Source organism: Bombina bombina, chromosome 1 (assembly GCF_027579735.1).
Source record: "Bombina bombina isolate aBomBom1 chromosome 1, aBomBom1.pri, whole genome shotgun sequence".
Lineage (NCBI taxonomy): Eukaryota > Metazoa > Chordata > Amphibia > Anura > Bombinatoridae > Bombina > Bombina bombina.
Window position 1 is genome coordinate 892,655,469 of NC_069499.1, and position 14,430 is coordinate 892,669,898.

The 14,430-nt window shown below is 36.8% G+C and overlaps 1 protein-coding gene across 2 annotated transcripts in view; it reads right to left on the reverse strand.

The window, feature by feature from the left end:
• Positions 1 to 9,699: 9,699 nt before the first annotated feature.
• Positions 9,700 to 14,430, reverse strand: part of LPCAT2 (lysophosphatidylcholine acyltransferase 2) — a 272,374-nt gene continuing 267,643 nt past the window's right edge. For both annotated transcript variants that reach the window (XM_053699568.1, XM_053699567.1), the window contains exon 15: positions 9,700 to 12,984. In XM_053699568.1, the coding sequence (XP_053555543.1) occupies positions 12,776 to 12,984 (209 nt within the window). In that variant the 3' untranslated portion in view covers positions 9,700 to 12,775. The remainder of the gene's footprint in view (positions 12,985 to 14,430) is intronic.

Below are 14,430 nucleotides of genomic sequence, written 5' to 3' on the forward strand. Positions count from 1 at the left end.
ACATTTCTGACATTCAAAAACAAAACAAAAACAAATCAGTGACCAATATAGCCACCTTTCTTTGCAAGGACACTCAAAAGCCTGCCATCCATGGATTCTGTCAGTGTTTTGATCTGTTCACCATCAACACTGCGTGCAGCAGCAACCACAGCCTCCCAGACACTGTTCAGAGAGGTGTACTGTTTTCCCTCCTTGTAAATCTCACATTTGATGATGGACCACAGGTTCTCAATGGGGTTCAGATCAGGTGAACAAGGAGGCCATGTCATTAGATTTTCTTCTTTTATACCCTTTCTTGCCAGCCACGCTGTGGAGTACTTGGACGCGTGTGATGGAGAATTGTCCTGCATGAAAATCATGTTTTTCTTGAAGGATGCAGACTTCTTCCTGTACCACTGCTTGAAGAAGGTGTCTTCCAGAAACTGGCAGTAGGACTGGGAGTTGAGCTTGACTCCATCCTCAACCCAAAAAGGCCCCACAAGCTCATCTTTGATGATACCAGCCCAAACCAGTACTCCACCTCCACCTTGCTGGAGTCTGAGTCGGACTGGAGCTCTCTGCCCTTTACCAATCCAGCCACGGGCCCATCCATCTGGCCCATCAAGACTCACTCTCATTTCATCAGTCCATAAAACCTTAGAAAAATCAGTCTTGAGATATTTCTTGGCCCAGTCTTGACGTTTCAACTTGTGTGTCTTGTTCAGTGGTGGTCGTCTTTCAGCCTTTCTTACCTTGGCCATGTCTCTGAGTATTGCACACCTTGTGCTTTTGGGCACTCCAGTGATGTTGCAGCTCTGAAATATGGCCAAACTGGTGGCAAGTGGCATCTTGGCAGCTGCACGCTTGACTTTTCTCAGTTCATGGGCAGTTATTTTGCGCCTTGGTTTTTCCACACGCTTCTTGCGACCCTGTTGACTATTTTGAATGAAACACTTGATTGTTCGATGATCACGCTTCAGAAGCTTTGCAATTTTAAGAGTGCTGCATCCCTCTGCAAGATATCTCACTATTTTTGACTTTTCTGAGCCTGTCAAGTCCTTCTTTTGACCCATTTTGCCAAAGGAAAGGAAGTTGCCTAATAATTATGCACACCTGATATAGGGTGTTGATGTCATTAGACCACACCCCTTCTCATTACAGAGATGCACATCACCTAATATGCTTAATTGGTAGTAGGCTTTCGAGGCTATACAGCTTGGAGTAAGACAACATGCATAAAGAGGATGATGTGGTCAAAATACTCATTTGCCTAATAATTCTGCACACAGTGTATATTTCTCAATGTTTTTGCCTTACGTGCAGAAAAATGACAACCATTAGCAATAATGTTTTTTAACTTAACATCACTTTTAGGGATAGGTAAGCAATTGCATACTATGCCACACATTTTCATGTAATCTTGGCTATAGCTTATAACAAAAATTGGTCTATTATTTCTTTGTGAGTTTTTTTTTTAATTCTTTTGAAATAAATCTTCCCTTTTCAGATCATCTACTCTGGATTTAGTTTCTTTGAAGAGATCAACATAGTATCCACGAGCCTCTAACCTCTGATTAGTGTGTTGTGCATGTAACTGATATTTCTGTTCCAACGAACAATTATGCTTGGTCCCAATAAGTTGGCCATAAGGTATTGACTTTATGGTGTGTTTGGGGTGAAATGATGTAGAGTGCAAAATCGTGTTGCCAGCTGTGCTCTTTCTGTAAAGTTCAATTTCAATAGAGTGTGTATCAATATGTGAAGTGAGAGTAACATCCAAAAAGTCTAGTTTATTTTGGTTTTCTGTCATAGGTAATTCAAGATTGAAGTTGTTGCTGTTGACATAGCTGTGGAACCGGCAAATAGACTGCTCATCCCCATCCCATATCAACAGCAAGTCATCAATGTACCTCCCAAAATATATGTTTTCTCAAAAAGGATTGGTATTTCCAAAAACGTGGCACAACTCCCAAAATCCCATATAGAGATTCGCATAGAACGGTGTGAATTTCGCACCCATAGCTGTGTCACGCTTTTGGAGATAGTACTTTTCCTTAAACATAAAAATTTCGCGTGTCAGCAGATATTGAACTGCAGAGAATAAAAATTGAATGGTGAAAAAAATCATATGTTGAATAGTTTGTCAAGAAAAAACATAGTGCTTCCAAACCCTGTGGGATGGAGGTATAAAGTGAAAAATCTATAGGTGTCACACCAAGCCACAGGTTCAATTTGTTCAATGAGTGCAGAGGTATACTGTATAACAAATAGGTTGTTATATAGGCTGAAAATTATATTGATCATGGTAGAGCCAAACCCAAATCCCCTTAAGGCAGCTTGTAGGTATGATCAGTTGTGCCTATTGAAGGCTTTCTCTGCGTCAGTAGAGACCAGGACCACCTCTAAACCATATGTTATTGCATAGTCAATCAGGTGTAGTGTTCTTATGGTGTTGTCTCTGGCCTCCCGACATGGAACAAAGCCAGCCTGGTCTACATGTATGAGGTGGGCCTGATATTTGTTAATTCTATAAGTGGGGAACTAGAGTTTGTTTGAAGGTTTTATAATATATATCAGAAAACCCGCCAGGACCCAGACTTTTCTGGAAAGGAAGAGAATCAATTGCGTATAGAACTTCGGAGGAGTGTGGAATCCTCCTTTGAAAGGGTGAGTCAGTCTGCCCCTTTTATATAGGCTTTTATGGAGGATGAAAGTTTAATTTTGACTAGACTGTCTCTTTAGCAAACCCAAAGGAAAAAACTCTCTACTGGTTCTTCTAATTTAAAATAGGCATCCTCCAACACAAAGTTGAACCAATAAATTCAATTGCAGAGGGAGTACAAGCATTGCAAAGCTTAATCTATCTGTCAGCAACAATTTTAGCCTAAAAAATGCATTATATCTCAACCTATTAGAGGATTTCTTATCCTTAACATTATAGGCTATGCTTTCAATGTTCTGTAATCCTTTAAGTGGGGATTACGATATGTGGTTGTTGTCCATGTTTTGTCATCCTGGGGGGAGCTTTTGGAGCTGATGCCAGCCCCCCTCTTATGGTTATGACATGGCTGGGATATTTGTGTCTTGGGGATATAAAATTTAAGCATTTATGTTTAAAAAATAATATAAACAAGACATATATTTTTAATAAGAGGGTCTCTAGGTTATTATAATATGCAATCAAAAAAGCCTAGAACCCCCCAAGACCCCTGCTATGGTAATAGTGATCATCTGATGTAAATAAATGAGCATTTACTTGATTAGAGGCCCCTAAGTGCAGATTATTTTTTTTCACAATTTTGTTGTAAATTTTTCAAATTTCATGATATATACATACATAATGGTATAATTTGAATCTGCTGGGTTTGCTGAAAAAAATAAACAAATATATATTATGTGTAGGTTTCTCTTTGAAAATATATTTGTAGTAGGGTTTAAATGCTGGCAGAATTTAAAAACTCAAAAATAGGTAAGCACGTGGGTGTGAAATGGCTCAACAGTTAGGGGGTTAACTGGTTTCAATGTTTTCTTGTACATATGTTTTATTTTTTTTACTTTAGTTCATTTGTTTAGTAAAGCTTTAAAAGTAATTTTTTTTTATGCGGTTAATATACATGTGCAGCTAATTTTGCAATTTTTTAATTGTGATGTTGCTGGTATTTTTTTCTGTAAAACATTACTTTCAGGAACAAGGTTTATTGAATAGGCCACTAAGTAAAATAATTTTTTGAACAAGCTATAATTTACAGTATCAGAAACCACTCATAGATGCCACATTTGTTTATATTTTTGCAGGTTGTTTTTGTTTGGTTGTGTGTTATGCTCCCACTTAATTGTTGTACCATGTTTGTGACAGGACAAACTCATATTAAGTGTTATTTAAAATAGTGTAACAATATATGTGCTCCCTGCTATGCAAGTATTCTTCCAACTGTGGTAGTATGAATTTGTGATTGTTTACCGCAGATTTTCTAGAAGATGATCGATGCGCAGTAACTTACTTTTTAATATTGATATGACATTGAAATACCCCGTGCTCAGGATGCCCACTTCAAAAGTCAATTTGTCTGAGTGCTAACGGTCTGCTCCTTTTTTGCATCTTTGTGATTGTTGAGACTTACTTAAAGTGAATGTAAATTTAACAAGCCGTGAAACGGCATTCTATAGACTATTAAAAATTAGCATAAATTTAATTTATGAAATTTTAACTGCACCGCCGATAAGCGCAGCTCTACCGCCCGCCATACTGTCTAATTGATTGATAGATGACGATTCTTCAAACAACTAATCATGGTTTCCCACCCGGGGCATTCAGCCCTTTGCATTAACGTCATGGCCCGGGGGGAAACCATGATTAGTTGTTTGAAGCCTCGTCATCTGTCAATTAATTAGACAGTATGGCGGAGGGGAGAGCTGCACTTATTTAATGAATTAAACTTATGCTAATTTTTAAGTCTATAGAATGCCGTTTTCACAGCTTGTTAAGTATACATTCACTTTAACATAACAAAAGATGCATACAAATATTTAGAAATTACACCCATTTACAGAGACCCTTTTTCATACATAATTCTAAAGTGATATAATTATTGTTTTTCTGTGTAGCTATTGGCCCACAGTTTGCAGTGTAACATATGTATTGGGCCATTTAACACAACTATACGTCTTAGAGGCAGGAAAGCTAGAAAATATAGGTTAAGTGAGCCTCAATGAAAATTTAAACATGATATTGCCTTAACAATGAGGCCCCTATGCAGCCTAACAAGCCTCTATGAATCTTACCCAATAGGTTAAAATCATAGCTACTAAGTATATTTTATCTGTCTGACTTGTAGTTTTGACTATGACACACACAAACTTCCTGTTTGATGAGGTGATGTTGTAAGCAAGTTCATTGTTATCTGTAATATCATCTAATCATATTGTTACTATAAAATTGCTATGTTCAAGATCATAGCTTTGTCAGATGCAATATAGTATATCAATATAGTATATATATATATATATAAATGACTAAACAAGCTTACAAAATATTAGTGGTAGTTGTATGTATGTATGTATTGTGTACTTGTAAAGCGCGGCTAATCACCCTTAAGGGTCTCAAGGCGCTGCTCAAAATATTAGTGCTAGTTGTGATTATCATACCCTTATAATCATCCTTTAGTTACGTCCTTGACTGATGTCAAATAAATCAGGGGTTTCTACCCTTTTCAAAATCTAGCAACCATTCATTAAAGAAGTTTGAAGGTTTAGTGAATGTAGTTAACAAATAAATATAAGGATTGCTGTTAGTGAATCTAATCTAGTGTGACACAGTCACAGATTTGTGAAAACTTTGTGTATTTACCAGTTGCTCCAATTCCATTGTTCTATTCTATGTAGTCTATTCACTATAAGGTCTATTCAAAATCCAGCTGAGAGGCAAACACAAGTGAAAACAGATTGAATACAAAGACCCCCATAATTTAAAATCACCCTTAATGGCAAAAATATATGTGTGCTGTAACATATGCAACACTTCCCCAGATATGTTGACAGCTGCATTAAATAATACACAATCACACTATTCCCACCTCAGGCAGCCATATTGTCTGGGAAAGCTATTCAAAAACCATGCAGATGTCTCTCGGTTGCACATATCTGTGTTTGATCATGCTACAAATGTACTCTTATCTACTTGCTAGGGAACTTCATTGTAATTAAGAGAGAGAAAAATAGTACTGGCACTAGGACCTGGTAACTAAGGAAAAAAGGGCTGAATCTAAAATTCAGTCCAGTGCTACCCGTAATATAACTGATACAAAAATAGGGAGAAGAAAGATTAAGGGGCTTAACTAGAACTCTTTCCTAATAAGATAATAGTGAATATTTAAGTTCAAATTATATAACTTGAATGATATGCGTTAAAAATTAGGACAAATCCTCTATACACAACTCACCAACCGTAAATAGCTAAAAACACAGTGTAAACACCCCCCTGTTTCCTGGCCAATAACTGCATGCGTCGGCTTCAGGTGCCAGGGGTGAAAAAAAAAACGTTTGTTTGTTGTGGAAAAATTTGTTGTGGAAACTGACATCATATATATTTTACGATCATAACAATGTTATTTATGCATATTTAATGTGTGTATGTTGAGATCCGGTACTACGCAAACCTCTTTAATATGAACTTTATTGTAAGCAATGTGGTAAATGGAGCCATGGCAGCGGGACAGACACAGCAGTAGCTAAATGTGTTTAAAGGGACAATCTAGTCAAAAAGAAACTTTCATGATTCAGATAGGGCATGCAATTTTAAACAGCTTTACAATTTGTTTTGTTCTATTGGTATTCCTTGTGGAAAGCTAAACCTAGGTAGGCTCATATGCTAATTTATAAGTTGTTGAACTGCCTCTTAGTGCATTTTGACAGTTTTGGACAGTTAGACAGCACTAGTTCATGTGTGTCATATAGATAACATTGTGCTCATTCCTATGGAGTTATTTAAGTCGTCACTGATTGGCTAAACTGCATGTCTGTCAAAAGAACTGAGATAAAGGGGCAGTCTGCAGAGGCTTAGAAACAAGGTAATCACAGAGGTAAAAAGTGTATTAATATAACTGTGTTGGTTATGCAAAACTGGGGAATGGGTAATAAGGGATTATCTATCTTTTTAAACTATAACAATTCTGGAGTAGACTGTCCCTTTTATGATAACAACTGTTCATCAGGGCACCCTGCAACAACAATTATATAAACTAAAACATAAAAGGAAGCAATCTAATGTATTTTCTTGGTCCATAAAATACTGTTTATAAATGAAAAATTTAGAAAATATATGCATGGCTTTACAAGTATGGATTCACTGCAGCAAAATACATGTGAAGTGTGCACTCATGCCTCAGACTTGTTCTTATCTTGTGGCTGGAAGGCACCCTTGCCTCCGGTAACTGCAGAAATAATGGAGTCCAGGCCTGGACCAATTAAATTCTTTCCCTTGAAGGGAAGATAAAGGAGTCTGGACTTAGAAGTCATATCCGCTGACCAAGACTTCAACTAGAGCACACGGCAGGCTAGGACTGCAAAGCCAGAAGTCTTTGCATTTAGTCAAATAATTTGCATGTTCGCATCACAGATAAAAGAATTAGCAATTCTCAGAGCTTTAGTTCTGTCTTGAATATCCTCAAGGGGAGACTTCACATCAATGACTTCCGACAAAGAGTCGCACCAGTAGGTAGCTGCTCCGGCAACTGCTGTAACTACAACCGCCGGTTGAAACAAAAATCCCATATGTTGAAACAACTTTCTCGGAAAGGTTTCCATTTTCTTATCCATCGGCTTTCTGAACGAAGAACTATCCTTAAGAGGTATAGTAGTACGTTTAGCAAGCGTATAGATAGCATGATCCACCTTAGGAATGGAGCACCACAAATCCAGTTGAGAGTCCAGGATCGGGAACAACTTTTTAAAAGTAGACGAGAGGGAAAAGGAAGAACCAATTCTTTCCCATTTGTTCTTAATAATGTACTCCATCTTAACCGGCACAGGAAAAGTCAAAGGAACTTTCCTGTCTTTGTAAACTCTGTCTAATTTAGATATCATAGGTTCTTCAGGCAGGTTTGCCTCTGGAACCTCTAATGTAGACAGAACCTCCTTTAATAAAAAATGCAAGTGCTCAATTTTAAATCTAAAGGACAGTTCCTCTGGAGCAGAAGGCTTAGACACTGACTCCAACCCAGAAAGTTCACCCTCTGAAGCTACAGAGGTTAAATCATCATCAGATAACTGGGACATAATAGCTAAATCCAATAAATATTTAGATGACTCCGGGTCAGGAGAGCTATGTTTAACCTTTCTCTTGCTTTTGTTAGAGCGAGGTAATGCACTGAGGGCCGCAGACACCGCCGTTTGTAACTGTGCGGCAAAGTCGTCAGGAAGAAGGCACCCCTCCGGATGGAGGATTAGATGTGCTACGGGGAACTGCATGTGGAGTGGATAATTTAGCAAGGGTAGTAATCTCATGGGACGCCGAGCCCTGAGAGGTAGACGGCTCAGAGGGACTATGAGCTTTAGCAGGCTTGTCTCTCTTCTTAGACTTTATAACAGTGTCAACATAATTGAGTGGGCGGGAAAACCACGGCCTCCTCACACAATAAACAGGTATGATTTAGTATAGAAGGAGTACCTTCTAACATGTCAGAGTCTTCCATAACTCAGGAAATACCCACAGAAGGACACAAATAAAAACCTTTTTTTTTATTATAGAAAACTGCACCTTTATACTCCCAATGGCTGGGGCACTCACCTAGACCCAGACAGTTAACAGAGGAAACGCTCTCCTCAGGTTCAAGTCTCAGCCGGAATGGAGGAAATTAACATAGACCACACCCGGTCACATGGAGTGCAAGACAGTACTTCCCCTGTTATTACAAGTACAGCAAGTAATAGGAGCTGTGCAACACTTTCAAAAACAAAAGTGAAACTTAAAAGTGAAACTTGTTTGTTCCAGCCAAAAACACACAGTCTATCAGCCCAGAAAAAAACCACACAAAGCAGCATGTAAATAATTAATACACTGATTAAATAACTCCAACTGTTCAATAAACCCCCTTCAGAGGATATTAACCCTGGATCCTATAAAGGTTTAAAGGAGCCACACTGTGACCCTGTTATAGCGTTTTATGTGTAAAAATTGAAACAAAAAACCTCCAGGATCCATGCTGTGGAACAGAACACAGCCTCTCAAGTGTGACAGTCCTATAGCAGCGCTCCTGACATGGACTTGAGTGAGAGAAATCAGGCAGTGAAACTTGTCAACACTGATTGCTTAGGAGCTGTTAAGAAAAAGTAGTCTGGATGGTTTCGCAGAAAAACTTCCCCTGCATCTCCAGACTCTAACTTTCATCAATACTCTCACTGAGAGGTTGACATAACTACTTAAAACTCCAGTCCTATCTCGAAGGCCAGATACCCTTTTTCAGGACACTCTGAATCTTCTGACACTTCTCTGCCACCTCCTAACGTGACAAAAGGCAAATAATGACTGGGGTAATGAGGAAGTGGGAGGGATAATTAAGCCTTTGGCTGGGGTGTCTTTGCCTCCTCCTGGTGGCAAGGTGTTGTATTTCCCAACAGTAAGGAAGGAAGCCGTGGACTCTCCCTATCTTAGGAAGGAAACTGTATATAACATAATAGGTGACACTGGAGAGATCACTCCAGGCTTTGTGAATCTAGGGAACTATGTGACTGTACAAACCAACTAATGCACTTTTGTGTATACTTGTTATTAAAAAGGAAAGTGCTGGGGATGATATACCAAACCCTACATTTAAATACATACTTAAATAACACAAAACATTTTTACAAATAAGAAAACAAGTTTTATTGATAAATAAAATAAACAAAATATTTTGTAAATCAAATTTATTTTCAAAAGAAAGAAATATAATATATATATATATATATATATGTACTCTTAATATTTAATAAAAAGTTTAAAAAAGCATCAATTTTTGTACACATAGCATAATGAACGGTGTTCTTTTAAATCATACAAATATAACAAGTTTCTGCTATTTTAATGAACATACTGAAACAGTAAATGTAACATAAGCTATAAAACACTAATAATTAGGATCTATTTTTTTCATGTATCAAAGTACCATAACATTAGAAATTGGTGCTCAAAAATATCTAACTGTTTCTTTGTTAATACAAGTATAAAAAAATATCCATCAGTCATTAAAAATATCTTCTTTTTATTTGAGGTGTCAAACAATTTAAAGGGACAGTCTAGTCCAAAATAAACTTTCATGATTCAGATAGAGAATTTAATTTAAAACAATTTTCCAATTTAATTTTATCACTAATTTTGCTTTGTACTCTTGGTATTCTTAGTTGAAAGATAAACCAAGGAGGTTCATATGCTAATTTCATATGCTAATTTCCAAGCCCTTGAAGGCTGCCTCTTCTCTCAGGGCATTTTGACAGTTTTTCACCATTAGAGGGTGTTATTTCATGTGTGTCATATAGATAACACTGTGCTCACGCACATGGAGTTCAGGTGAGCCAGCTCTGATTGGCTAAAATGGATGTCTGTCAAAAGAACTGAAATAAGGGGGCAGTTTGCAGAGGCTTAGATACAAGATATTCACAGAGGTAAAAAGTTTATTTATATAACTATGTTGGGTATGCAACACTGGGGAATGGGTAATAAAGGGATTATCTATCTTTTTCAACAATACAAATGACTGTCCCTTTAATGTAATAAAAGGACACAAATCAAACACAAGTTAAACAATATTCTGTCATAAATTATTAAAAACTTGAAAAACTAAAGAATGCACTTTTTATCCTCCTCAAAATGTACAAAAAAAATTGAACCCAGGATACCTACCTCATTAGAAAGTGTATAATTATAATTTAGCTTATCAGTGTATGAAAAAATGTCACTCTAAAAGTGTAGTTCAAATTGAAGAAAAAAAAAAATGTCAGCTGTTTTGATTTTCCTGGGACAGTCCCTGAGGTGTTGGCTTTACATCTTTGTTGGTCTCATGTATGTGTTTGCCTATTGTGGCCTGTGAGTCTCCTGCACTTTAAATTACAACAGTATACTAAAATATCTAATTTGGTTGACTGGCATCTAAGTATCTCCTGCACTTTACAAATTAGATCACAAAATACAATGTGAAATATTTTGTGCATTTTAAATGGAATGTTTTGGGGCATAGCGGAGTGGGTGGAGCTATGGGAAGCATTCGTGGGCGTGGTCCATAGTCCAGTAACCTGCTTACTTAGTTGCTCTGCTGCAAATTGGCCCTGGAAATACATTTTTTATTCTAAACGTTGGCATTTATGACAATAATTTGGGGTATTTGCAAGTGGATTAATTAACCCTGAAGTTAAATAACATCACTTTTTATTTTGTAAGTAGTTTATTTAGTTCAAATAGCTTAAAGGTTCATGGAAGAGATTAATTTAGTTTAATGTATGACTTTTAGTAGAATATCTAATAGCTACTGCTAGCAAGAAACACCAGAAGCACCATTCCTTAGACTAGAACTGATTGAGCAATACAGTGTCTGAATCACTATATGGCTCCTACCTCCTGAATCACTGAAGCAGTTGATCAGAATCTTACAAAGAAGGTTCAATAACTATATACAGGTAGCCCTCAGTTTACGCCAGGGTTAGGTTGCAGAAGGGATGGTTGTAAATAGAAACCGTTGTAAATTGAAACCCAGTTTATAATGTAAGTCAATGGGAAGTGAGGGAGATAGGTTCCAGCCCCCTCTCAAAATTGTCATAAGTAACACCTAATACATTATTTTTAAAGCTTTGAAATGAAGACTTTAAATGCTAAACAGCATTAAAAACCTAATAAAATAATCACACACACATAATATATAATTAAACTAAGTTAAATGAACAAAAAGATTTGCTAAGCAGCATTATAAACCTAATAAAATAATCACACAACACAGACTTCACTTGCATTTTTCTGCAAACAGTTCTTTGTATGCATTCCAATCTGGACTGATTTAAAGACAGGAAGATCTTGTTCCTTTGAAATCTGCTCGATAGCTCAGGTCTGGTTAAACTGATTAATTTCAGCTTGCTTGGCTTTGCTGCAACAAAAGAGGACAGCTCCACCTACTGAGTATTTTAATAAATGCACTGCTTCTCAATGCTTTTCAATAGCAGTCACATGACTGGAAAAAAAGGTTGTTATTCTGAAACGGTGTAAATTGAACCGTTGTAAAACGAGGGCCACCTGTATAAATTTAGTAATAGCCAGCAAAAGCTTTTATTTTCAGTACTAGAAGTAATACTTTTTTTTTTAATATATAACCTCCACTGACAAGTTTGAAAAGTTGAATTACAAAACGTTTTCAGAGTTTATTAGCAATGCGAGTGAATGTATTAGGGATGGGCTAATGTGCTGAAAGTGCAATTCATTTGGTAGAATGAATAGTCCTGTAGACATTAGTTTTGGACAATTGAATGCTGATAAGAACAAAAATCCATTAAAATTCAGTAATCAAATCTTATTTTCGGTTTTTGAATGTTACTTTAGTTTTTGAATGTTCATAATTACACTGAATATCCACATTTTAAATTTCGAATATAACATTTGATTTAACAAATACTATTCAGAAGTTCAATAGTTCATGTTGTAGGGAGTTTAGTAAATTTAAACATAATATATACAAATATATTGATTTGTATTATGCAATATTTGAAGTAGAGAATTCGAAATGAAAATTACATTTAAAGATAGCATTAGAAATACTATTACATTAAACAAATGTTAGACTGTTGTACAAACATTCGAAATTCTAAATGAGTGAACAAATGTGTTAAAACACGATACATTTTTCGAATGTTACAAAACATTCGCTTATCCCCACAAACTATGTTATTCCACAATGTCTAATTATCCTCATTAAATTATAAATAACTCAGTATTTGGCGAATTTTCCAAAAACAAAGTTAAGCAACGTTTATCAGCAAATAAAAACCATATAGTTGTTTGTTAACAAATGACAGTGTGTCCACTTTATTACTGTATCTCCTTTGTTATATATATGATTGTGCGTCCCTTGTTCCACCATTTTTTCTAAGCAGTCATTTGTATTCTTCAGTTGTTTTGTTTGCCCTACGTGTGAGGGATCTCAGTGTCACCATGGGACAATGGGTGTAGAAGATCTTACATTTTCTCAAAGGTCACTTGGTTTCTCTCATATAGGCAGTGAGTAGACTTTGATCCCCTTCATCCTTCCAAGGCTGTAGGTGATGTACCTGAAAAGGTTCTTACTCAGTCGTCTTTTTTGTCAGATGAAGTGCTGAGGTTCTCTTCTTCCAGGATGACAGGACAAACCTTATTTCCTGTAATATAGGGCTGGAAGTTTGTCTCCTCTTCCTCCTCCTCCTGCAGCACATGCATATAAAACCTCTGGTGGTCTAAGTAAGTTGTGAACAGTTTGGCATATTCTGGGTGATTCAGGGAAAAGTTCCTAAATTCATCTAGAAAAAGAAAAAATGCGGAGTTGCCATAAACTCATCAATTTAAGAAATGCAGAAAATGAAGATTAGATTTAGTATAGTCTGCAAGAATTAAGCTCTTTGGTCTTGAGTTTGAGAGTTTACAAATTTAGTTCAATAAAACCTAATGAGCCTCACATTGTTCACACCTTAAAGGGACCTTTAACACTAAATAAATGCTAGATGGAATGACGCATTCAAAGAAAATATTAGCCTGAGAATAACATGTAGATATTTTTTTTAAAGTTTCATTAGTTGTTTAAATATTGACAAAATAAGTGTAAAGTTTTAATGTCTATAAAACAATAGGAGCTGCCATGTTGTAACTTAGGTTTATTTCTCTGCTGTGGCCAATTAGGGACAGTTATAAATAATTCACTTGAGTGTACAGTCAATGGCTGCATGGAATATAACAGGAGAAGAGGACAAAATAAATAATAAAAGTTTATATATATACTTTTTTTTAATATTTTTTTTATATATATACGATTTATCATTTTATATTACTATCTCAATGTGTTTAATGTCATTTTAAGGACTGCACACAGCTGGCTGACTCAGCTATCCCAACCATACTGGATCTTCAGAACTGCCACAGGTTATTCCTCTGGCAGCATCCCTAGCCAGGGCAAAACTCCCATGTTCTCGTGACTGCCTAGCACTTCTTGACTCTGCCCAACCCCACTATGCCCACACTTGGTGCACATATGCACCACCCCATTGATGTGGCTCTACCAACCAAACACCAAGCGCAGGTTTATTTTCTCAGCCAGGGAACATCAACTCTTTGCTTATATCTCATAGGGAACATCAACTCTTTGCTTGTATCTCATAGGGGCATTTTGTAATGCAATCGGGTTGATTGACACCCCCTTCTGGCGGCCGATTGGCGCGAGTCTGCAGGGGGCGGCGTTGCACCAGCAGCTCACAAGAGCTGCTGGTGCAATGCTGAATATAGAGAGCGTTGTGCTCTCCGCATTCAGCGATGTCTGTTGGACCTGATCCGCACTGTTGGATTAGGTCCGACAGACATTTGATAAATAGGCATCTATGTCTCTTTTCAAAGCCAGATTTCTTCTTGTGAAAGTGAAACACACTAAGTTCTGTGCAAATCTAGATCATAGTGTGTTGCACTTTCACAAGAATACATCCGGCTCTGAAAAGAGCCAAAGAACGTGAGTAGCCACCTTCTTCCGCATTCAGCCGCTAACGAAGCTTTCGAATGCACATGCCTACTTTATCAGCCAATGAGTAATATGCCCCTATGTATGAGTTAGGCAGAAAGATACATTTACGTTCAAAATCAAAATAAACATTGTTAACTTGATCTTTCTCATGAAAAAAACAACAAAATTTTTATCTGTTTAAATGTACCTACATGTGTGCCTTCTTAGTAAAAGATTATGTATTATCTATACGTTGTATCTT